Consider the following 25,637-nt stretch of genomic DNA (forward strand, 5'->3'; position numbering starts at 1 on the left):
TCGAACCCCGCCCTGAAAAGCAGAGGCAGCGGGGCCAGTGCCTCCAGTGTGGGCGGAGGGGGCCCGCAGGAGGGTGGCGGCTGTGGTCCGGGTCCGGGGCTCAGAGGGGCCTCAGGGCTGTGCGCAGCCGGTTCCGGCTCCCGGAAGGCCCCCGGCTGTGTCACGGGGCCTGGCCCTAACGCAGATGCAGTGCGTGCGCATCTAGACAGCTAGGGGTGCAGACACGCCACGGCACATGCGTGTGTGCATTTATAAATAGACGTGTCGTCGCGTGGGCCGAGGAGCATGTCACATTCCGGCGCCACGCCTGCTGCTGCTTTTTAAAGCTCCGAACAGAAGGCTCAGCGGCTGGCGGCCCGGAGCACGAGGCGGGGGGGGGGGGGGGGAGGTGCACCCCTCCTGCCGCGCCCATCACACAGCACTTCACCCTCCTCTGGGCTCTGCCTCCCAGGGTGGGAGACGCCTGCTCCAGGGCAGCAGCTGCTCGGACAGGAACCCTCCTGCTCCGGGGGATGGAGGAGGACCCTGCGGCCGCCCCTGGTGCCTACCCCGCCCCAGCCCCGCCCAGGACCAGTGCTCACCAAGCACTCGCTCCAGCTCAAAGCCCTGCTTCCACCCCGGGCTGCGGGTCCCCTGGTGCCCCTTGGAGCCAGGAGTCGGGCAGGACGTGGGTGGGCAGGGCTGGGGGGATTCAACCCTCCCAGGAGAGACTGAAAAAGAAGAGCTGCCTGGTCACCCCAAAAGTTAAAGAAGAAGTGCTGGAGTGCCATATATAATATATAATAATTCCAGGGAGGAAGGGAGAGGGAGAGAGAAACAGCAATGATGAGAGAGAGTCATGGATCGACTGCCTCTCGCATGACCCCTACTGGGGATTGAGCCCGAAACCTGTGCATGTGCTCTTGACCGGAATCGAACACCCAGGACCCTCAGTCCGCAGGGCGACACTCTACCCACTGAGCCACACCAGCTAGGGGCGACGTCTGCGCTTATGAAATATTCACCAAACTGGACGTGAGAAAGGCACCTATGGGAAGCCAACAGCCATGTCTCACGTGTGGAAGCTGCTGCGTGCTTCCCCGAGACCGGGAGCGGGCACACACCCTGCGTGGCGCTTCCTCGCTGCAGTGCTGGGGCCACAGAAACAATCCAGACGCAGCCAGAGGGGGCATGACCACGGGGCCCGTGCATCTTGGGGAAATACGGAGCCGGGAAAGGACGGGACGCAGAGCCTGTGACGCCAGCAAACAGAGGACTTTGTGGAGGAGCCGTCGTAATGGCATTCGGTGAGAAAGCAAAGAAACTGCCATGGGCTGGGGATGGCTTTATTTCCCTCCTCGTGCTCATTCACGTTTCCCTCCGTTCCACCATGCCCAGGACCACATTACAATGAGGAAAGAGCGCGTGTCGGCGTTGCTTTTGAAGAAGGCGGGAGGCCAGGAGCACACGGTAGCAGGACGACCCGGGAAAGGCAGGCGCACTCGAGACAGACGGATTTCCGTTCTAGAAAGGGGGTGGACCCGGCTGGCTCTGAGCACAGAAGGTTCTGGATAATGAGGCGAGTCTACACAGGGACAGCAGGGTTTTAAAAAAACGCAGCTCTTCCCAAAAAGGCTGATCTGTGAGCCTGAAAAGGTGAGGAAGAAGCTGCAAGAATCTCTGAGGACATTGGAGGTGGTACTGCCGGGACCCTGGGCAGCGGCGCTGGTGGGAGCGGCCAGCGGGGAGCTAGGGGTGCAGGTCGGGCAGGCGAAACGCCGGGGAGGGTCTCCTCCAGCCAGACCCTCCTCCAGGCCCCGGGCAGCCGGCCTTCCGCGGGGCCGTCCCCGGCTGGCCGGGAGAACACGCTCCGGTGGTGCCCTTGGAGCAAGCTGAACATCCCGGGCGTCTCCTTCATGGCACCGGCTCCAGAAGTGGCCCCGGGTCCGAGGAGCCCGTGCGGGCAGGGCGGCCGGCGGTTCCCTTCCCGGGCACACACTGCAGGGGCCAGGGGAGCACCTGCTTCACAGGCGGGCCTCAGAGTCAAATTGGGGCCACGCTGATCCCACAAGGGGTGCATGAGCACAATGGGCTTGTGCTGCAGGCACAGCTCCCCGGCCTGACTCTCCATCTGCCAGGGGGGTGGCCAGCTGCACCGCCCCAGCGGCCGCTGCCATCACCAAATGCCAACCAGGTCCCGGCATCTCGCCCTGTGAATTTTGTGAACTTCCTGCCAGTTCCTGGACAGAAGGCCAATGGATCGTTCATGCTTGTCTTTCCCATGCTGCCTTGTCACCTGCGCCCTGTGTTCCATCAGGTTCCCCAAGGTGGGCGCCCTGCCCGGCCACTGAGTGGGTGGGTGGGTGGGTGTCCAGGAGTCAGCCTGGTCTGAATGAGCCTCGCTCCCCGTCCGTGGGTGGGACAGCGCCACCTGCCGGCCGGACTCCCAGCTTCCCCTATGCAGTGCCGGGCCCGCTGTCCAAGGTCCTGACCCTGGCGCAGGGCTGTCCTGCTCAGCCGGCCGCCTACCACGTTCTTCCTCCCTCGGACTCGGGCACCTTCTGGAAATCCTGGAGGTTCTCGGTGGGGTTCTCTTCCTTTTCGCAGCTCAGCTTCGGCGGCATGAGCGCACGTGTGCGCTGAGCCGATGAGGCTGGAAATGAGGCGTGGTGCGAACCCCTGAGCCGTGTGCACGCGGGACACGGCAGGAGAGAAGGGGCTGCAGACAGAGCAGGTGTCCTCTGGCTGTCACCTGAACACACAGCAGAGAAAGTGGGTGCAGGTCAGACTCCCCGATCCAGGAGCCCGTCAGAGAGTCTGTGCTGTGTTCTGATCCGCCTTGCAGAAAGCAACACTTACCAATCAGCTCGGCCACGGGGCTGGGGCCCTGAGGAGGAGCCGTCCAGGAGGCTGTGGACAAAAATCCGAGCCCCTGGGCGTGGCGGAGGCGGCTGGGCTCGCACCTCCCGAGAGGCCTTATCCCCGAGGGACGCTGCCGACGCTGCTCCGAGGCACCGCTTGCAGGCGCCCAGTCGGGGGCGGCCCCAAGGCCAGTGGCTGGCGTGTGTGACGCGGGTCCAGCCACATGGCGGGGTCCCAGGCAGCGACAGTGACCGTGGGGACACGTCTAGAAGCTGCCACAGCAGCTCCCGGGCTCGGCCAGGAGTGCAAGGCTAGAGGCGTGTGTGCAGGGCGAGGCCCTTTGCATAGAACAGGAGGGGGAGCAGGTGTGTGGGTTCACGTACATCGTGGCTTCTATTTTTAAACTTCCAGGAGAAACTATAAAAAAGGTTAAACCTGTTACAGCAGGAGAGGGGGCACATGAGGTGAAGAGACTGAGCCCTCTGGGTAGACCTCACCCCGTGGGCCTGACGGGAGCCTCGCAAACATCTCCCCTAACTGATGGCAGTGAGACCCGGGCGAGGGCACCGCCCACCGTCTGCTGCCACGGGAACAGGTGGGCCTGCTGCGGCGAACTGGGGGTGGGGGGCGCCCTGGCCTGGGGAGTGACTTCAGTGAGCCCCAGTGGGTGTGCCCCGCGGGCAGACCTATTCAAACAGCCTCCGGGACACTGGTGTCCGTGAGGAGGTGGAGAAACCAACCCCGGCCGGGACGGTGGGCACGCTCACAGCAGCCACTGTGGCAAGCGGGTGATAGCACCTTAAAAAGCTAACCCAGTGGCCAGCAAACTCATTAGTCAACAGAGCGGCAAACCGTGGCTTGTGAGCCACAGTTGCCAACCACTGCGCTAACCCACAGTCCTGGCCCGTGTGGCTCAGTGGGTTGGACGTGGTCCTGTGCACGGAAAAACTGCCAGTTCCATTCCCCATCTGGGCACATGCCTAGGTTGCGTTTTCCGTTCCCAGTCAGGGTGTGTACGGGAAGCAACCGATCGATGTTTCTCTCTCCCTCCCTCTCCCTTCCTCTCTCTCTCTCTCAAACCCATAAAAATATTTAAAAAGAAGCTACATCATGTGCCCCAGCACTCCCACACCTGGATATGAAAGAAAAGGACACAGAAACATGACCACACACACACACACAAACACACACTCGTGTGCACAGGCCTCCGCTGTCCCCCATGTCGTCCACGTCGAAACCCTGCCCTCCTTCTTGTCACTGCCCGACGGTCAAGCCTTTGGCCTGGGGAGGCCCCCACCGGGGCTGCCCTTGCTACCCTCGGCCAGTGCGGCTCGGTGGTTGAACACCGACCTATGTATGAACCAGGAGACAGCGGTTCAGTTCCCGGTCAGGGCATGATCCTCAGCGTGGAGCATGCAGGAGGCAGCCGATGGATGATTCTTTCTCGTCATTGATGTTTCTATCTCTCTCCCCCTCTCCCTTCCTCTCTGAAATCAATAAAAAAAATTTTTTTTAACTTATACACAGGTGTTCACAGCAGCATTATTCATAATAGCCAAGAGGGGAATATCACACACACACATGTGCATGCACACACATGCGCACATACACACAGGCATGCATACACACACGTACACACGGGCACCTGGACAGACAGGTGGATAAATGAAACATGGTCCATCCTCCCGTGGAATATTACACAGCCATGAAAAGGAAGGAAAGGCTGGTGTTTGCTTGAAAGCCTGATGCTCAGTAGGAAGCCAGACCCCAGCATGGGACAGACCGGGAGTCTCAGGGGGGAGACGGGGGAGTGGGTGGATGGGAAGAGATCAACCAAAGAACTTGAATGCATATATGCATACCCCCTGGGCACAAACACAGTGTGGGGAAGGCCTGGAGCGCGGGCGGGGCAGGGGGGGGGGCGTGGGGGGAGAAGGGGTATCTGTAACACTTTCAACAACGAAGATGTATTTTTTAAAAGCCAGACACCAAAGGTAACTTATTGTGTGATTCTGTTTATAGGAAGTTTCCGGAACAGGCCAGCCTATGGAGCCAGGTAATAGATGAGTGGGTGCCCAGGGCTGGGGAGGGGTGGGGAGTGACTGAGGCCCCACCCAGGAGAGGCAGGCACGGGCACACGAGCCGTGAGGTCCAGCCGCAAACACGGGGACTCGGCATGGAGGAGCGAGCAGTGGCAGCCCCAACACCACCGGGTCCCAGCCAGCCCCTCACACTCACACCTGTGCTAGGGGCGAGGCCAGAAAGGAGGAGGCAGAGCACACAGCCTGGTGTGGACCCCTCCCCCTGGTGTGGACCCCTCCCCCTGGTGTGGAGACCCCTCCCCCTGGTGTGGAGACCCCTCCCCCTGGTGTGGAGACCCCTCCCCTTGGTGTGGAGACCCCTCCCCCTGGTGTGGAGACCCCTCCCCTTGGTGTGGAGACCCCGCCCCCTGGTGTGGAGACCCCTCCCCCTGGTGTGGAGACCCCTCCCCCTGGTGTGGAGACCCCTCCACGATCCACCCCGCTGACCACCTCTCTGTACCCATCTCCACGGCTCCTGACAGAGGGCCCCCCGCAGCACCCACTGGTGGTCACAGCCGAAGCCAGTGGGCGCCCTGTAGGCAAGTCCTATGAGAGACCAGCCCATGGTGACACTACCGCGGCCCCATGGGAACCACCTGGCGAACCCTGCTCGTCCTCTGTCCATGTCCTCTGGAGGGGCCCGGCTGCTGTCTGCTCTGCCTGGGTAAGCCGGGGTGAGGGGCGCCAGGGAACCAAGACCCCTGGAGTCTGAGGAGGTGCATCTGGGCGGGAGGGCAACGCCCAAGCACCTCCTGAGGATCTGGGTGGTCTCAGCACCCAGAGGCCCGGTGCCCACAGCTCAGAGGGTCGGTGCACCCACGGGGGCCGAGTGGCCGTGTGATCAGGTGGGCACCCTCGGGGCAGCAAAGACAAAGCCAGGCCCATCGCCACCGTCCATCCCACCCCCACGCTAGTCACAGCAGGGCCAGGCTGGGCCACGCCTCGGGCAGGGCAGACCCCAGGCTGGGCCCTGCCACCTCCTCAAAGGCCTGCACTCCCAGGGGCCAAAGGGGATGTTTCTGGGCAGGGTCACCCTCCGCCCAGGAGGCCGGATCGAGCTGCTGAACGCCCTGTAGCGTTGAGGCCCCTGCTGCCCCCACCCCTGCCCCAAGGGCCTGTGGAAACACCTGACGGAGAATCATCAGCCACACACGCCCCAGTGCAGTCAGGGGTGAGCCCGGGGGCCAGAGCTCCTACCTGGGGCCCGAGAGGCTGTGGCTCAGGGAGGGCTGTCCACCGCCCAGCTGCCCACCGTCCAGCTGTCCGGCCTCGGGCTCCTGCTGACTGCCGTCCCCACTGCCCTGCAGGCCGTCTGCTGCATCCACCGCGGGCCCCGAGGGGAGGTCCAGGCACTTGCTGAGAGCAGGAGCTCCGGGCTCCTGCTGGTTGGGGGTGTCTTCTGTGGGCAGAGGGCCCGGGGGGCCCGCGGGCAGCGCCTCCAGGGCAGGCCGGGCCTCCTCCGGCCGCTCAGCCCCGCCCTTGGCCACGCCCGAGCCCAAGCCCACGTAGGAGGTGCCGAGGACGCCCGGGCTGCCCTTGTCTGGCAGGCTCTCGGTGGCCTCCTCCCCGCCGCTCCTGCAGCCGGCGCAGCACACGCAGGAATGGAGGAGGCAGCTGGTGGCCGTGGCGGTGCTGAGTGTGTGGGGGCTGCCCTCCGTGCCCTCGGCCGCGGTCTCCGACGGGGAGGCCCCGGTTCCGGGCGCTTCCGGGGCAGGGACGCCACCGTCTGGGGAGGCGGGCGACTTGGGGTTGAAGATGACCGTGGCCGAGAGCTTCATGCCCCCCGTCCGGTGGGCGATCATCTCGGCGGTCTCCGCGTCGTCCGCCGCGGCCTCCCAGCCGTCGGGGGGCGGCGGGCCGTCCAGGCAGCTGCAGGAGTTGGGGCCGGCCGCCCACGCCCGGTCCCCGTCCGGAGCGTTGTTGTTATTGCTCACGTCTCCCTTGTCCTTCGGGGCGGCGGGCACGCGGGCCCCGGCCTCCCCGCCCTGCTCCGGCCCCTGGGGGGCGGCGCGGGGGCCGCCCGGCCACACGGAGGGGCTGCCCGGGGCCTCCGGGGCCCCCTCCACGTCGTCCATGAAGAACACCCTGCCCTCCTCCTCGTCACTGCCCGAGGGCCGCAGCCTGCGGCCGGGGGAGGCCTCCACCCGGGGGCTGCCCTCGCCGCCCGTGCTGCCCGGCCGGCGAGCGGGGGACTGGCAGGCGCTGGGCGGGGACAGCAGCGAGGACATGGCGTCCCCCGCCCGGTGCACCATGCGGCTCAGCTGCTCCAGCTCCTGGTCGTCGTACTGCATAGAGCAGGCCAGCTCGGCCTCCAGATCCTTGGCCTTGGCCGGCAGCAGCTCCTCGGGCGGGACGGGCGCGGGGAAGGCGGGCGCCAGGGCCGGGGGCCCCGGGGCGTCCGTGCGGAGGGGGAACTCCACGTCGTGGGAGATGCAGAGGTTGCGCTCCAGCGTGTGCAGCTCGTCCTCCGTCAGGGTCTGCAGCAAATCCCTGCAGGGACCGGACACCGGTGAGGGCCCGCGGCCACCGCCTCCGCCAAGAGCGGGCGCCGTGCCACCCGCCAGCGCCCAGGGGAGCAGCGGGCACCCACAGCTCGCACTTCAGTTCAGGCACGCACACGTTTCCTCCAGGATAAAGAGAGGCACCGGCTCCCTTCTTTTATTTTGTTGAAATATGTTTCTATTTTCTAAATATGTTTTTATTGATGTCAGAGAGGAAGGGAGCGGGAGAGAGAGAGAAACATCGATGATGAGAGCGAGCCATGGGCTGGCTGTCCTGCACGCCCTCCACTGAGGATCAAACCCATAACCCGGGCATGTGCCTGACGGGGGATGGAACTGTGACCTCCTGGCTCCTAGGTCAAATCTGGACCCCAGAGCCAGGCCGGCCACCAGCCGGGCAGTTTCCTTCTTAACAACCAGGTTCTGAAGCCTCTTGTGGGAACAAGAGCGCCTGGTCCAGGGGCTGTGCTAACCACAGGAGTAAAAACAGCTAGGCGTGAAAGCCCACTGCCGGCTTCCCTCTGGCTTCCTCCTTCTGTCCCACAGCTGCTCTGAGCCCCGCCTGTGCTGGGCACGGAGCACCGCAGCCAGACAGGCATGGCCCCGGCAGCTGGAAGATGCAAAAACAGATATTTGTGTGAGCGATGATGGGACCACAATAGTGACAACTGCAACCGAGGAAAACGGAGGGTACTTGGCTCAGTCTGGGGAGACTTCCTGGAGGAAGAGGCATTGACCCAGAGACCAGGATGCGGAGTGACTTTCCTGGGCTGAGCAGCTGCTCTGTGCAGGGAGAAGCACGGGCCAGCCCGGTCCGAGTCCCACGGTGAACACACAGGAGCACACGGAAAAGCGCGCCCTGCAGTCAGCCAGCATGCTGAGCAGTTAGCATCGAACCAGGAACCCAGAGTCCCAGTTGGATCCCAGTCAGAGCACATGCCTAGCTGCGGGCTCGATCCCCAGGGGGGGAGGGGGGGCGTACGGGAGGCAGCCGATCCCCGGTTCTCTCTCATCTCTGATCTTTCTTCCTTCCTTTCTTCCTTCCTTTCTTCCTTTCTTCCTTTCTTCCTTCCTTTCTTCCTTTCTTTCTCTCCTCTCTCTTTCTTTTTTTCTTCCTCCCCCTCTCTCTCTCTCTCTCTCTCTCTTTCTCTCTCTCTCTCTCTCCCCCCCCCCTCACCCGAGGATATTTTCTCATTGATTTTTACAGAGTAGAAGAGCATGGATGTGAGAGAAAGACATAGATTGGTTGCCTCCTGCACGTGCGCTGGCCAGGGCCCAGGCTGGGGAGACAGATGCCTGAAACTAAGGTACACGCTCTTGACCGTGATTCTGGAATCGAACCCAGGACCCTTCGGTCTGCAGTTGGACGCTCTATGCACTGAGCCACACTGCCGAGGGCTCATCACTGACATTTCTCTCTCTCTCTCCCTCTTTCTCTCTCTCTCTCTTGTTCCCTCTCCCTTCCTCTCTCTCTAAAATCAATAGAAACATATTTTTATAAAACTAGTGCCTCTCAGAACTGCACAGCTTGTGCTGTGTACAGTGTGACACCTGTCACAGCCCGTCCTGAGAGCCAGGCCCCTGCAGGCCCTGAGAGTTGGCACCAGGCCGGGTGGGACCTCGGCCGGGCAGCGACGCGAACGGTCTCCGGGCATGACGGCCACCACAAAGAACCTGGTCCCGCGGGAAGGATGGGCAGGAGCGACAAGGGCCCTCAACGCCATGAACCGGCCCCGGAGACCGAGGCCGAGGCCCCATCACCCTGCTGAGCGGAAGAGGACCAGGAACTGCCCCCCAATCCTGCGGGGCCGAAGGCTGGGGTGACCGCCAACGCCAGCCCCCCTCCCCCACCCTCCCTCCTCCGCACCTGATCTTCCGCAGCAGCGTGTGGAAGGGCCGGAACAGCTCGGACATGTCCTCCGCCTTGCGGTCCAGGTTCAGCGGTCCGTCCGCATACACTACGAGGCCGCTGCATTCAGGACACAAACGCCAGCCTGGCTCCGGCCCTGCCTCTGCCTCCAGGACCACCCCACACTCAGCAGGCATGCGCATCACCTCAAGACCCAATCCTTTTTTTTTTTCTTTTTTTTTAGATAGAGGCCAGGTGCACAAAATCTGTGCATGAGTAGAGTCCCGAGGCCTGGGCTGTGACCAGAACCGATCAGGTTCCTCGCCTCCCCGCCTCCTCCATCCCTAGCTCCCTCAGCACCCCGCCACTGCAGCTTGTCGCCCGCCATATTCCTCGCCGCCCCCTGGTGGTCAGTGTCTGTCATAGCAAGCGAACAAACTCCCTGTTGAACTTCCTAGGGGGCAATTTGCATATTAGCCTTTTACCTATAGGATGTTTTTATTGACGTCAGAGAGGAAGGAAGAGGGAGAGTGATAGAGAAACACCAACAACAAGAGAGAATCATTGATTGGCTGCCTCCTGGACGCCCCCCACTGGGGATTGAGCCTGCACCCCGGGCATGTGCCCTTGACCAGAATTGAACCATGACCTCCTGCTTCCTAGGTCCATGTTAAACCACTGAGCCACACTGCTGAGTGAGACCAAGTCTTCAATAAGTTTAGAGAAATGCAGTAAGAACTGTCACTCAAACTGTGTCCTGTTCTGATAACGGTCACTCCAGGGACCATCCAACAACCACCACCTGTGCGGTATGTTGCCGCGGCAACCACGCCCGTCAGCACGAGACCGTCCCTGAGCCCCGCTCCTGGGAAACGGACACCCCTAGAGTTTGTGACCACGAGACTCAAAGCCATCTGCCCCCAGAGCCAAGCAAGAGTGGAGCAGATGCCGGTGGGGGAGGTGAGCCCTGCACAGGCTCTGCCTCCAGGACCTTATCAGCCCCGGATGGGACGGCCCTGCCCGGTTCCCGCAGGAGGACCGTCCGGCGGGGGGCACTCACCACACGATGGCCAGCCTGGGGATGGTGAACATGAGGGCGGGCTCGTAGTCGTCAATCATGTCCTGGGTCAGGTACCCGCAGTCCAGGGCCCTGGCCGAGGGGCACAGTGAGGAGGCCGGGCCTGGCAGACCCGCGTCCACGCTGGGCGGGCAGTCGGAGGGGGACGCGTGTGCCCCGAGCCCTTCCAGGGGTGGGCGGGGCCGCCTTGCGGACTCCCCTCCCCCCATCCCAGCGACGCCAGTCAGAGCCTCTCGGGCAGGTGACGTGAAATGACGTGAAATGCCTCTCGACGGGCCAACACGGACTATCCGTGTTTGAGAAGTCAGGGCTTCGGAGCGACATCAGGATTTCCCAGCCAGCCTCAGAGCTGGGCCCTCTCACACACAGAGGCCCTGGGCGACATCAGGATTTCCCAGCCAGCCTCAGAGCTGGGCCCTCTCACACACAGAGGCCCTGGGCCGTTCGGAGCCTCTGACTTCACACCCCAAGGCACGGGCTGAGAGATCTGCCCCAACCCGTGTGGGACCCGAAACCCAGCCAGGGCCCCCTCCTGCCGGGGGCGTAGGAGGAGGGGGCGAGGAGCGTGGGGCATGGAGGGGGGAGGGGAGGCCTTCAGGTGGAGGGGGGTGAGGAGCGGGAGGGGGGGGTCAGCTCCCGGAGGCAGAGCCTGTGCCCTGCTGTCCTGCCCATGAATTTCTGTCCTGGACTTTAGGGGCGGGGCCCAGAGGGAAGGTGGGGGGTGAGGGACGAGGCTGCAGCCATGAGGAGCGGCCACTCAGGACCCCCCACCCCGGAACAAGGACAAGGAGGGGCCGCCCTAGCCCTGCCCTACTGGGCACCCCTGTGACAGGCAGGTGCCCGCCCCCCGCTGCCCCGCCCCAGGCCAGGGCTGGCCCTCGGGCGCGGGCGGCTCACCGCTCCACCGTCTCGCAGAACAGCACGGTGACCTCCTGCTGCACGTAGTACTCCCGGGGCGACTTCACGGGCACCATGGCCGACACGTAGCTGTAATGCACAGCGGCCAGCGTGGCCGTGACCCTGTCGGGTCAGAGCTGCTGGGGTCAGGCCCTCCGGGGCCTCCCTGGTGTCCCGCCTGGCCTGCCCTGACCATTGAGCAAGGGGAGTGAGGGAGGGAGGAAGGAAAGGAGAGAAGGAAGGAGGGAGAGAGGGAGGGAGGGAGGGAAGGAGGGGAGGAGGAAGGAGGAGAGAAGGAGGAGGGAGGGAGGAGGGAGGGAGGGAGGGCGGAAGGGGAAGGGAGAAAGGAAGAAGGGAGGGGAGGGGGGGAGAAGGAGGGAGGGAAGGAGGGAGGGAGGGGAGAAGGGAGGGAGGGAAGGGGAGGGGAGGGAGAAGGGGAGGAGGAAAGGGGAAGAGGGAGGAGGGAGGAGGGAGAGGAAGGGAGAAGGAGGGAGGGGGAGAAAGGGAGGAGGGAGGAGGGGGGAGTGGGAGAGGAGCAAGGGAGGGAGGGAAGAGGGAGGGAGGGGGGGAAGAAGGGAGGAGGGAAGGAGGGAGGGAGGGGGAGAAGAAGTGCGAAGGGAGGGAGGAAGACAGGGGAGGGAGGGAAGGAGGGAGGGAGGGGGAGAAGAAGGGAGGGAGGGAAGGAGGGAGGGAGGGGGAGAACAAGGGAGGGAGGGAAGGAGGGAGGGAGGGGGAGGAGGGGGATAGGGAGAAAGGGAAGAAGGGAGGGAGGGGGGGAGGGAGGGGGGGAAGGAAGGAGGAGCAGAGGGAGGGCCCCACACCGAGGCCGTGGCCCCACGCCTACAGCACACGCGTGGTGCACGGTCACCTGAGCTCGAACTCGGCGAACAGCACGTCGAAGTGCCGCAGGGCGTCCCGCATCTTCTCTGTGTAGGTGCTGAGGTCCCGCAGCGCCTGGTCGCGCAGGGCGCCCCGCACGTCCTCCAGGCTGCGGGTCAGCTCCTTGGCCAGCGGCCGCATGGCCATGCTCTCCAGCTCCCGGTTCATGATGATGGAGCCGGCGGCCAGGCACTGCGGGCGGAGGGAGAGTCACCGCCTGCCCCAGCCCCCGGGGGCCCACCCTGAGGCCCGACCCTGAGAAAAGCCGGCCCCGGGGGGACTCAGAGGCTGGGGCGTGGCCTCCATCCCAAGTCCTCTCTCCTGGGAGCCCCGGAACTCCTGCCGCCGGTCCCCTCGGCCGGCTCTGGGGCTGGTTATAAGGAGGGGGGGTGCGGAGGAGGGAGGAGGGGGGCGGGAGAGGAGGGGTGGGTGGGGGCTCCCGGGGGGGCTCCCCGGGTTTCTCTTGGTCCACACCGGTCACAGCAAAACCGCAGACATTCCCACTGTGAGGGCCCAGAGGCAGGCGGAGGGCGTGGCACACCGGCCCCTCCCCCCGCCCACAGGAGTGACCGGACGCCATGTGGGGCCGTGGTCCGGGGCGGGCCAGGGCTTGCAGGGAGACGGCTGGACAGCGCCATGGCTGTGGTGGGGACCCAGACGCGGCTACCTCGGCGCCGAACCACAGCTGGCCGGCCAGGCTGTCGTGCCGGATCTCCTCGGGGAACTTGACGCAGAAGTCCCGGGGGGCGCGGTCCTGGGGGATGCAGGCGTCCATGATCTGGTCGATGATGTTCAGCACGTTGTCCTGAAACACGGAGAGGCAGCGCTGTGGCTGCGCTGGCAGCGGGCGGGCGACAGGGACATAGCAGCACCCACGGCCCCCCCTGCCCCTGGCAACACAGAAGCTCAGGGCCCGGAGGATCTGGAGTGAGACCCAGTTCACGCTCAGGGCCGGCACAGGCAGGCTAACAGTTCTTTTGCGGAAAACAATACAATAATTAATAAATAATAACACAAGAGCAGCCCAGCCAGTGTGGCTCAGTGGCTGAGCAGTGACCTATAAAGGAGGAGGTCAGGGTTCAGTTTCTGGTCAGGGCATGCACTCAGTTTGCAGGCTCCACCCCCAGTGTGTGGGGCGTGCAGGAGTGGCCAATCCATGATTCTCTCATAATTGATGTTTTTCTCTCTCTCCCTCTCCTTCGTCTCTGAAATTAATAAAATAAAATAAAAATATGTTAAGCCTTAACCGGTTGGCTCAGTAGATAGAGAGTTGGCCTGTGGACTGAAAGGTCCCAGGTTTGATTCCAGTCAAGGGCATGTGCCTTGGTTTCGGGCACATCCTCAGTGGGGGGTGTGCAGGAGGCAGCTGATCGATGTTTCTCTCTTATTAATGTTTCTAATTCTCTCTCCCTTGTCCTTCCTCTCTGTAAAAAATCAATTTAATGTATATTTTTACAAACACGTTTTAAAAAGAGAGAGATTGCTCTTTAAAACACACAGAGTAGCGAACGGTTTTGAACACTCTGTATCAAAGGGACAGGCCCCATGCCGGGAACAGGCCCCACACCCCACGCCCGGGACAGGCCCCACACCCACACCCGGGACAGGCCCCACACCCCACGCCCGGGACAGGCCCCACACCCGGGACAGGCCCCACACCCACACCCGGGACAGGCCCCACACCCCACACCCGGGACAGGCCCCACACCCGGGACAGGCCCCACACCCCACGCCCGGGACAGGCCCCACACCCGGGACAGGCCCCACACCCCACGCCCGGGACAGGCCCCACACCCCACACCCGGGACAGGCCCCACACCCCACGCCCGGGACAGGCCCCACACCCGGGACAGGCCCCACACCCACGCCCGGGACAGGCCCCACACCCGGGACAGGCCCCACGCCCCACACCCGGGACAGGCCCCACGCCCGGGACAGGCCCCACGCCCCACGCCCGGGACAGGCCCCACACCCGGGACAGGCCCCACGCCCCACACCCGGGACAGGCCCACGCCCCGGACAGGCCCACGCCCACGCCCGGGACAGGCCCCACACCCGGGACAGGCCCCACACCCGGGACAGGCCCCACGCCCCACGCCAGGACAGGCCCCACACCCGGGACAGGCCCCACGCCCCACGCCCGGGACAGGCCCCACGCCCGGGACAGGCCCCACGCCCGGGACAGGCCCCACGCCCACGCCCGGGACAGGCCCCACACCCGGGACAGGCCCCACACCCCACGCCCGGGACAGGCCCCACGCCCGGGACAGGCCCCACACCCCACGCCCGGGACAGGCCCCACGCCCGGGACAGGCCCCACACCCACGCCCGGGACAGGCCCCACACCCCACGCCCGGGACAGGCCCCACGCCCGGGACAGGCCCCACGCCCACGCCCGGGACAGGCCCCACGCCCGGGACAGGCCCCATGCCCCACGCCCCATGCCCGGGACAGGCCCCACACCCCACGCCCGGGACAGGCCCCACACCCGGGACAGGCCCCACACCCCACACCCGGGACAGGCCCCACGCCCGGGACAGGCCCCACGCCCGGGACAGGCCCCACGCCCGGGACAGGCCCCACGCCCCACGCCCGGGACAGGCCCCCACGCCCACACCCGGGACAGGCCCCACACCCACACCCGGGACAGGCCCACACCCGGGACAGGCCCCCACACCCCACGCCCGGGACAGGCCCCACACCCCACGCCGGGACAGGCCCCCACACCCACACCGGGACAGGCCCCACACCCCACGCCCGGGACAGGCCCCACAACCCGGGACAGGCCCCACACCCACGCCCGGGACAGGCCCCACACCCGGGACAGGCCCCACGCCCCACACCCGGGACAGGCCCCACGCCCGGGACAGGCCCCCACGCCCACGCCCGGGACAGGCCCCACACCCGGGACAGGCCCCACACCCGGGACAGGCCCCACACCCCACGCCCGGGACAGGCCCCACACCCACGCCCGGGACAGGCCGCACTCACTTGGCAGGAGCGGAACTGGCTGACGAGCAGGGTGCACCGCTGGGGGTCCTTCCGCCCGTCCAGGCTGTCCAGCTCGGCCGCCACCTGGTTCAGCTCCTCGTCCGCATAGTAGAACTGGGCCAGCAGCTGCGGGTCCGACCTCTGGGGAGGGAGAGGCACCGGGGTGAGCCAGGCCGCGGTGGGCGGGCCCGGGATGGCCGGCTCCAGGCCGTGAGCGCTGGCACCCGGACGACGGGTCCTCTGCTCCTGGGAGGCAGGACCCCTTCCCGGGAGGGACACCCCACACAAGGGCCCAGAGGCATGGGGTCAGGGGTCGCCTGGCCAGTGGTGTCCTGCCACCCAGCTCAGGAGTGGACCCGGTCACCACAGCCTGGGGTCCGTCCAGGCCAGCCCCCGGCTCCTCACGGAGGGAATGGGGAGGTGTCTCCAGGGACCATGGCTCTGAGCTGCTGGGGCCACGCCCACCCGACGGGGCGGCACTCAGCACCCACCCTCAGCGCGCACCCACCCTCACCCAGCGCATCCAAACCCCCGCCGGGTGATGGGAGCCCGTGGCATGCGGGCGGGGGAGGCTGTAGGGGCGGGCCCGGCGGTGCTGGCCGCAGCCTCTGAGTTCACACAGCACCAGCCCGTGTGCAGGTGGGACTGCAGGGGAGAACCATGTCATCACAGCCGTGCACATGTGGCTGGGCATGTGTGCCCGTGTGTGCACATGTAAGCACACATGTGCATGAGCGTGTGTGTGTGTATACAGGTGTGTGCACACATGTGTGAGTGTGTGCCCCTACATGGGTGTGCAAGAATGTGAGTGCACACCTGCGTAGTCTGGGCGAGGGCTGGGAGGAGAAGCGTTGGCTGCTGCTCTGAATGGTACGCTCAGCCCCGCCCCCTCGCCATCCTCCCACTCCCAGCACTCTCCAGTCCTCCATTACGGCCCAGTCCTCTCCTGGCACCCCCTCTTGGCTTTGGGGCAGAATGGGGGGGGGGGAACAGGGAATCATCAGCCTGAACTGAGGACCAGAAACCTGCTCTCCGACCCCCCCACCAAGCCAAAGGCTGTTTTTCCGGTGATTTTTAGAGAGTGTGAGGGTGAGAAACAGAGACATCAATGGGAGACACACATTGATTGGCTACTCCCTACAGGGGCCCCCCCATCAGGTCCAGGATGGGGCCTGCACCCAAGGTAAGTGCCCTTGACCAGAATCAAACCCGGGACCCTTCAGTTCCCAGGCTGATGCTCTAGCCACTGAACCACACTGGCCCCCTCCTCCTCTCAGCCCAGCTCCCCTCAGCCCACTCCACTCCCTCTCCTCAGCCCCCCTCTCCCCTCAGCCCCCACTCCCCGCCTCCTCAGCCCCCGCTCCCCTCAGCCCCCCCCCGCTCCCCTCAGCCCCAACGGCTCCCCTCAGCCCCCGCCCCCCTTTCCCCTCAGCACCCCCCCTCCCCTCAGCCCCCCTCCACTCAGCACCCCCCTCCCCTCAGCCTCCGCCTTCCACCCGCCTTCCCCTCAGCCCCCTGCCCCCCCCCGCTCCCCTCAGCCCCCAACGGCTCCCCTCAGACCCCCCCCCCCCGCTCCCCGCCCTCAACCCCCCCCCCCCGCTACCATCAGACCCCCCCCCGCTCCCCTCAGCCCCCGCCCCCACGCCCCCCTCAGCCCCCCCTCCCCTCAGCCACCGCCCCCCCGCCCCCCCCTCAGCCCCCCCTCCCCCTCAGCCCCCGCCCCCCCGCTCCCCTCAGCCCCCCACCCCTCAGCCCCCCGCTCCCCTAAGCCCCCCGCTCCCTCAGCCCCCCACCCCTCAGCCCCCCCCCGCTCCCCTCACCCCCCCCCGCTCCCCTCAGCCCCCCACCCCTCAGCCCCCCCCTCAGCTCTCCACTGCGGCCCCTCCCCCATGGCCCCTCCCCCACTGCGGCCCTTTCCCATGCTGCTGCCCCTCCCCCACACTGCGCCCCGGCTAATCCAGGGCCACCACACAAGCCAACTGGTGACCTTGGCTCCACGTACAACCTCCACGGAACGCAAGCTGCTCCCAGGCTGGGGGATGGAGGGGTGAGCATCTTGGGCCCCCATTCTGCCCGCTGCTGGCAGCGTTTGTGGGTCCCACACCCGGCGCCTCAGCAGCGGCATCTCAGATCCAGGCCCCTTCTCTCTTTTTTAATAAAATACGTTTATAGAGCTCAGAGGGGAAGGGGGGGGGAGAGAGGCATCCATGATGAGAATCACTGATGGGCTGCCTCTGCCCGCCCCCCGCTGGGGCCAAAGCCCACTGCCCGCCTGTGCCCGGGACCCACACGGGACCCACAGGGGACCCACAGGGGACTCCTGGCTCCTAGGTCAGCCCTCACCTCGGAGCCACGCGGCTGGGCCGGCTGTTTTAGAGCCAGGAGGTCGCAGCAGGCTCACCTTGGGGAATGATCTAGAAGGCTGGGAGACCAGCATGGGACACGGGGGACAATGCTGGACAGGCAAAGGGGGTGAGTTCCAGTGCCGGGGGCTAACTGCCCCCCCTTGGCTGTTCTAGGGCAGGTTTTCATTCTTGGCCTTTACATTCAGTGACTAATTTAATTTTGTCTACGTACTAGAGGCCTGAGGCATGCAGTTCAGGCAGGGGCCTTGGCATTGTCTGGAAGGATGTCCGGAAGGACATCTGGTCTAATTAGCATCTATGCTTTTAAAATTATAAGTAATTATAGATACCAGTGCATGATATGTAATCAATAGAAGTATAATCAATAAGTCCAAATAAATATATGTAAATAGATTCGATTTATATGTATTAATTTGGATTTATTGATTATATTTCCACATGGAAATATACTTTGAGTATATGGGGTACATAAAGTTATCATTAAAATGCTGAACACATAAACAAGTAAACCCGGGTCTGTGCCTCACCTCGGGAGGGCCGGCTCCTGCATTAAAGGACCAGAGGTCACCTGAGCGCCATCCTGAGACTCCCTCACCTCCCGGGGCAGGGGGGAGGGTGGGGGAGAGGGGAGGGCACGGGGGGGTGGTCTTGCATCCCCCTCGGGCTCCAGGACTCCGGGAACCTTTCTGCCGAGGGCGTAGCTTTTCCCGGGAGCCCACGCAGAGGGAGCTGCTCTGCAGACCCGGTGGCTCAAGCCTGCAGGGCACCGAGCTGGTGCGGGCCTCCTGACTGCCATCCAGGGCACAGCCGAGTGGGCGTGAGTGGGCTTCGAACCCGCCCACCGGAGCTCAACCCAGGGCCAGCTGGGCCCCCGAGTCCCTGCCACCCACACCCACCCCTCACCCAGGGCCACACGGGAGTGACCCAGGACACAGTCCGTCCACCACCCGCCCGAGGCAGCGCTGGCGGCCTGATTGTGGCCAGGGAACAGGGCCTGTGGCTCGGGCGGGGCCCCCAGCACCAGCCCCGGGAGAGACGCGTCTTTCTGCTCAGCCCAGGGCGTCCCCGCCCCGCCACCTCCAGAGGAGACACCCCCCATGCTAAACCCTTTTGTTTCCTGCAGTGAAATTCATGCAACATACAACTAACCATTTTTAAAATGTGTCTTTTTATTGATTTCAGGGAGGGAGAGGGAGATAGAAGCATCCATGATGAGGGAGGATCACTGATGGGCTGCCTCCTGCACGCCCCCCACTGGGGATGAAGACCCACAACCGGGGTGTGCCCTGACCGGGAATCGAACCCTGACTTCCTGGTTCGTAGGCAGATGCTCAGCCACGCAGACCGGGCCCATTAGCCATTGTGGAGGGCGCAGGCCGGTGACACCGGACGTTCACACCGTGGTCCCACCGCCTCTCTCCAGTTTCAGATCCTTTCCTGGCTGCTTCCCCTCCTCCCGCCCCGCCCCGCCTCCGGACTCGCCTGTTCTGGTGTTTCGTGTTTTGTGCACGCAGAAGCACACATGTACCTGGCTCCCGACCCTGAGCCCCATGTCTCAGCTCGTCCGAGAGGCAGCAGGGACGTCCTTCCTTTCCGAGGCTGAGTGACCACCCGCTCCCTGCCCAGTCCCTGGGGACAGGCTTCTGGCCGCTACGAATACGTTACTATGCACATGGGCATTCTTTCTTTTCCTTTTTAAAAAAAATATATTTTATTGATTTTCCACAAAGAGGAAGGGAGAGGAACAGAGAGCTCGAAACATCGATGAGAGAGAAACATCGATCACCTGCCCCCCTGCCCACCCCTCATTGGGGATATGCCTGCAACCAAGGTACATGCCATTGACTAGAATCTAACCCGGGACCCTTCAGTCCACAGGCGGACGCTCTATCCACTGAGCCAAACTGGCCTCGGCCGCATGGGCATTCTTACATGCATCTGACCTTGTTTGTGTGTTTGTTTGTATTTATTTTTTTTAAAATACATTTTATTGATTTTGTACAGAGAGGAAGGGAGAGAGATAGAGAGCTAGAAACATCGATGAGAGAGAGTCATCGATAAGCTGCCTCTTGCACACCCCCTACTGGGGATATGCCCACAACTAAGGTACATGCCCTTGACCGGAATCGAACCCGGGACCCTTCAGTCCCCAAGCTGATGCTCTATCCATTGAGCCAAACCGGTTTCGGCTGTTTGTGTTTTTATTGATCTTAGAGAAAGGAGAGGAGAGAGGGAGAGAGATGGCAATGTGAGAGAGAAACATGGATGGGTTGCCTCCCACACGCACCCCAACTGGGGATCGAACCCCCAACCTGGGGATGTGCCCTGACAGGAAACTGAACCCTAACCCTTCAGAGCATCAACCCACTGAACCACACCGGCCCGGGCGTGCCTGGCTTTGAGGCTGTTTATTGTCCTTTCAGGCTGTGTTAGAATTATAACATCCCTAACCATAATCGGAATCATCCTCAAAAACTGAAAATCTGAGGGTAAAGATGGGGGTGTGCTAAGCCATCACCCCGAGCCCGGGCTATGGTTTGGGGGATGGCGCTGGAGACCCTCACACAGAGCCGGAGCACCCAGCCAGGGGGCCCCCCTCCCCGCACAGAAATGGGGAGGCAGAGCTCCACCCCCTGTGCCGAGGGGAGGCTGGACCAGCCCCCCCCAGGCCGCCACAGCGCATGGCAGCCCTCCCCTCCTCCGAGCAGCCTGTTCTGACGGTAAGCCCATTCACCTCTGCCCCCCCGAACCCCCCACGTCTAATGTCCTGTGGCCATGGGGAACGCACAAAAGCAGCAGCTTCATCAGATGAGACTCAGGTCAGCACTGGGACAGCTCTGCACCCCCCACCCCGGACCCCAGGCTGCGGACCAGCCGACCACCCCCGCCGGCCGGCCGCCTCCTCTCAGAGACCTCCTGTGGGAAACGTGCATCGGACGGTCCAGCCGTTACCAAGCCCCCAGCCTCAGCGGCCTCCCCAGGGTCTGTCCCGAGCTGTCCTCCCCAGCCCCTTCCCCCTCCCCCGTCGGCACCACAGCCCTGCGGTCCCTCTTCTGCACCCTGAGCCTCAGCCAGGCACCGGAGGAGGGCACAGGCCACAGGCCACAAACTCAGAAGACTGAGAGGTTTGGGGACGGCCTGGCATGGTGTCCCCCCTGCTGCCCACGCAGGAGGGGCCTGCCAGGGGCAGTGAGGGCACAGGGGCATTGCCATTCCTCCAGGCAGCCTGTGACCCGCCTCCAAAAAGGGGGCGGGGCTGCGCCTGCTGGACACGTCCACCCTCAGGTGGCAGCCGGAGCTCCACTGGCCTCTGGGGCCCCGAAGACCCCCCCGCACCTCCCCCTCCCGCGCCCCCCCCCCCCAGTGCGGGAGAAGCCCGCCCCTCGCTCTGCCTGTGCGCCCTGGCCATGACGGTGGTGGTTAGACAGTCGAGCCACTGCTGACAACCTGTGACAGAGACGTCCCTCGAACCCCACACGGCAGAGGGAAACTGAGGCCTGGGCCCTGCACGCTGCCCTCTCCGCAGCCCGAAGCCAGGTAGCGGCAGGACAATAAACAGCCTCACGGGGAGGGGGTGGGGGCCATGGGGGTAAGGACACACAGGCGATCCCCTAATCAACAAAGGAAAACACAGCACAGCCCCCCAACACCCCAGTGCTCCTGCCACAGAGCAGGACTCGTGGGGCACACAGCACACGGGGCACACAGCCCACCGGGGCACACAGCACACGGGGGACACAGCACACGGGGGACACAGCACACGGGGGGACACAGCCCACCGGGGCACACAGCCCACGGGGGGACACACAGCACACAGGGGACACACAGCACACGGGGGACACAGCACACGGGGGGACACAGCACACGGGGGGACACAGCACACGGGGCACACAGCCCACGGGGCACACAGCCCACGGGGCACACAGCACACGGGGGACACAGCACACGGGGCACACAGCCCACGGGGGGACACAGCACACGGGGGACACAGCACACGGGGGACACACAGCACACGGGGCACACAGCACACGGGGGGACACAGCACACGGGGGACACAGCCCACGGGGGACACAGCACACGGGGGGACACACAGCACACGGGGGACACAGCACACGGGGGACACAGCCCACGGGGGACACAGCCCACGGGGGACACAGCACACGGGGGGACACACAGCACACGGGGGACACAGCACACGGGGGACACAGCCCACAGAGGACACAGCCCACGGGGGACACAGCACACGGGGGACACAGCACACGGGGCACACAGCACACGGGGGGCACAACCCACTGGGAGACACAGCACACGGGGGACACAGCACACGGGGAGACACAGCACACGGGGGACACAGCACACGGGGGACACAGCACACGGGGGACACAGCCCACGGGGGACACAGCACACGGGGGGCACAACCCACTGGGAGACACAGCACACGGGGAGACACAGCCCACGGGGGACACAGCCCACGGGGGACACAGCACACGGGGAGACACAGCCCACGGGGGACACAGCCCACGGGGGACACAGCACACGGGGACACAGCACACGGGGGACACAGCACACGGGGACACACAGCACACGGGGGGACACACAGCACACGGGGGGACACACAGCACACGGGGGACACAGCACACGGGGCACACAGCACACGGGGGACACAGCACACGGGGGGACACAGCACACGGGGGGACACAGCACACGGGGGGACACAGCACACGGGGCACACAGCCCACGGGGGACACACAGCACACGGGGGGACACAGCCCACGGGGGACACAGCACACGGGGGACACACAGCACACGGGGGGACACAGCCCACGGGGGGACACACAGCACACGGGGGACCCAGCACACGGGGGACACAGCCCACGGGGGACACACAGCACACGGGGGGACACACAGCACACGGGGGACCCAGCACACAGGGGACACAGCCCACGGGGGACACAGCACACGGGGGGACATAACCCACCAGGAGACACAGCACACGGGGGACACAGCACACGGGGACACACAGCACCCGGGGGGACACAGCACACGGGGGGACACAGCCCACCAGGAGACACAGCACACGGGGGACACAGCCCACGGGGGACACAGCACACGGGGGACCCAGCACACGGGGGACACAGCACATGGGGGACACAGCACACGGGGGACACACAGCACACGGGGGACACAGCACACGGGGGACACAGCACACGGGGGACACACAGCACACGGGGGACACAGCACACGGGGGGACACACAGCACACGGGGACACAGCACACGGGGCACACAGCACACGGGGGGACACAGCACACGGGGGACACAGCACACGGGGACACACAGCACACGGGGACACAGCACACAGGGGGACACACAGCACACGGGGGGACACAGCACACGGGGGACACAGCACACGGGGACACACAGCACACGGGGGGACACACAGCACACGGGGGGACACACAGCACACGGGGGACATAGCACACGGGGGACACAGCACACGGGGGGACACACAGCACACGGGGGACACAGCACACGGGGGACACAGCACACGGGGGACACAGCACACGGGGCACACAGCACACGGGGGACACAGCCCACGGGGGACACAGCCCACGGGGGACACAGCACACGGGGGGGACAGCACACGGGGACACAGCACACCACGGGAGAATGGCGCCACCCGGGGCTCAGGGATGGGCATCCGCACGCTGACAAGCGTGTCTGCTGCTCCGGGCCCCGCAGCTGGGGAGGCGCTGAGCATCGGGGACGGCACAGGCTCCGTGGCGGGGGGAGCCATGAGATGAGGCTTCCAACCTCGGCCGACTCCCACTCAGAGCCACAACCGCACTTCCCCTCCGCGCTGCTCTGCCATGGCGCCCAGCGCGGACGGAGCCGCCGCCCTGCAGGGCCACCCCGCTCGGCCGCCCCTCTCCCCCTGCTGACCCCCTCCCTCGCTGTCCCTCTTCCCCTGCTGCCCCCCTCCCTCGCTGTCCCTCTTCCCCTGCTGCCCCCCTCCCTCGCTGTCCCTCTTCCCCTGCTGCCCCCCTCCCTCGCTGTCCCTCTTCCCCTGCTGCCCCCTCCCCCGCCATCCAATCCCCCTGCTGCCCCCTCCCCCGCCGTCCTCCCCCTGCTGCCCCCCTCCCCCGCCGTCCAATCCCCCTGCTGCCCCCCTCCCCCGCCGCCCCTCTCCCCCCCCCGCTGCCCCCCTCCCCGCCAACCCTCTCCCCCCCGCTGCCCCCCTCCCCCGCCAACCCTCTCCCCCCGCAGCCCCCCCCCCGTCCCTCTCCCCCCCGCTGCCCCCCTCCCCCGCCGCCCGCTCTGGGGCCAGCCAGGCAGGAGTACTGAAGCCGGGGCGGTGAGCGACCCTGAGCGACCCCAGGCCTCCCGCGCCCACAGCGGGCACTGCGGTGCATCTGAAGGAGCGGGGAGGGCGGGGAGGGCGGGCAGGGACCTGGCAGCGGGGAGGGCGGGGCTGGTCCCTGCTGAGTCCAGGAGGAGCGAAGCTGCTGGCCCTGACTCAGCGCTGCCCAGCATCCTTCCCAGAACTTCCCGCTCCGTGCCTGGCACCTGCTGGCAGCGGGCACAGGCCGAGCCCAGGCTTTCCGGGAGCCGGCCTCCCGCAACTCACGCAGAGCGGACTGCCCTTCGAGGGCGGCGGTGCTGCGAGGCGCTCAGCCTTTACTGGCAGGGCCGCCGGCTGGGACTGAACAGACCCCCAACAGCCCGGATCACTGGCCCCCCATGCCCCGAACAGCCTCTGTGCCCCCAGGAGGCCCCAGCCACCGGCGCCCGCGATTCCTCCTCAAAGATGCAAAACACAGTCATTCTGGCCCATCTCCCGCTGACATCTCCCGCTGACAGCAGGAACCCTCCGGTGAGCAGCCGCAGTCTGGAGAAATCACAGCCCCGCAGGCTGTGCACGAAGGATAACGGCCAAAGGAAAGCAGCCGCAGAGTTTGACTGCCTCCCAGAAGGCACACGGAGACGTGAGCGTGCAAAGGGCTTCTCCAGACATTTTTTAACACTGGTTTCAGAGAGGAAGGAAGGGGGGGGAGAGAGAGGCATCACTGATGCCAGAGAATCACTGCAGGGCTGCCTCTCTGCACGCCCAACTGAGGATGGAGCCCACGACTCCGGCCTGTGCCCTGACCAGGAATCGGACCATGACCTCCTGGTTCAGAGGACGACGCTCAACCACTGAGCCACACGGCCGGGCAGCAAATGGGTTTTAATGTGATACTACTACACCTCCATCGGGTTCACGTTTCACTGGACGTAGGCAGTTACTAACGACTCAGGGAGGAAAACGGCCGGGCGTCAGGCAGAGCCGAGGCACCCCAACCTTCTCAGAGCGACAAGCACAGGGAGCACGTGGGTCTCGAGGTGTCTGCCACCGCAGCGCGAGCCAGCAGCTCAGCACCCCGTCCCGCACCGAGCTGGGCTCCGTCTATGTGCAGCTAATCCCAACGTGAAAAAAGTGCCTTCGCAGGCACCGTCCCCCCAGACACATCCTCCCGCCGCCACTCTCAGCTAACAGCAGCCATGCCGGGCCGGAGCCTCCCAGGCAGGCCCGCCGGGTGCTGACTGTGCCAAACGTGTTAAGCTCCGTAGGAGGGGGAGAATGAAACTCAGCTCGCAGTGCCAGGCAAATCGCTGAGCGGCGGCATGAAGAATGAACGGCGCCTGGGTGACCTCACATACCCCACGCCTTCAAACAATCGAGACATTTAGGTCCAGAGACGGATCTCAAATGAGGCACCGACTGCCCAGCCCCGGGGGACACAGAGAGGGATAGAGTTAGGACGCGGGCACCGCTGCCCACAGATGCCACGCGGGACGCGGAGACGCAGGCGCCTCTGGAGCCCAGGGGTCAGCGACAGGGATGAGCCAGAATGAGGAGCTGACAGGGAGGAAAAGGGAGGAGCAGAGCAGACCCCCCCCCCCCCGGGCCCTGAAGCACCCGTCTTTGGGCCCCGTCACCGTCACGGGGGTGGGTAACGCCGGATCAGGCCGGAGCAGGCCTTGAGCGCCCGCTGCCGAGGGAAACGGAGGGACCCCATCCTCCGTTCTGCAGCACACGCTCCAGGACGGGCCAGCATCCTTCTCGCCTTTTAAAGACTGGCCCTGAGGGACACAGGCAGGGCCGAGGCGTCACC

At 65.1% G+C, this 25,637-nt stretch overlaps 1 protein-coding gene and 1 long non-coding RNA gene across 5 annotated transcripts in view; one reads left to right on the top strand and one right to left on the bottom strand.

Moving 5' to 3' along the window:
* The window catches only part of ZFYVE28 (zinc finger FYVE-type containing 28), a 33,312-nt gene that overhangs the window by 5,689 nt on the left and 1,986 nt on the right, over window positions 1–25,637 (bottom strand). For 2 of the 4 annotated variants that reach the window (XM_045573988.1, XM_045573986.1), the window contains exons 2-8: window positions 15,118–15,258; window positions 12,794–12,931; window positions 12,116–12,318; window positions 11,248–11,337; window positions 10,333–10,422; window positions 9,291–9,392; window positions 6,120–7,412 (exon numbers count right to left, since the gene is read on the bottom strand). In XM_045573988.1, coding sequence (XP_045429944.1) covers window positions 6,120–7,412; window positions 9,291–9,392; window positions 10,333–10,422; window positions 11,248–11,337; window positions 12,116–12,318; window positions 12,794–12,931; window positions 15,118–15,258 — 2,057 coding nt within the window. Of the gene's footprint in view, window positions 1–1,173; window positions 2,732–2,838; window positions 3,259–6,119; window positions 7,413–9,290; window positions 9,393–10,332; window positions 10,423–11,247; window positions 11,338–12,115; window positions 12,319–12,793; window positions 12,932–15,117; window positions 15,259–25,637 lie in introns of those variants that run through there. The other 2 variants (XR_006740208.1, XM_045573987.1) reach the window with 2 other exon arrangements.
* Window positions 613–6,284, top strand: LOC123651470. The gene is made up of 4 exons (XR_006740211.1): window positions 613–636; window positions 1,934–1,936; window positions 4,921–4,932; window positions 6,167–6,284. It is a non-coding gene; the product is annotated as an uncharacterized LOC123651470 (long non-coding RNA).

Source organism: Pipistrellus kuhlii, unplaced genomic scaffold, assembly GCF_014108245.1.
Source record: "Pipistrellus kuhlii isolate mPipKuh1 unplaced genomic scaffold, mPipKuh1.p scaffold_m20_p_58, whole genome shotgun sequence".
NCBI classification, from domain to species: domain Eukaryota; kingdom Metazoa; phylum Chordata; class Mammalia; order Chiroptera; family Vespertilionidae; genus Pipistrellus; species Pipistrellus kuhlii.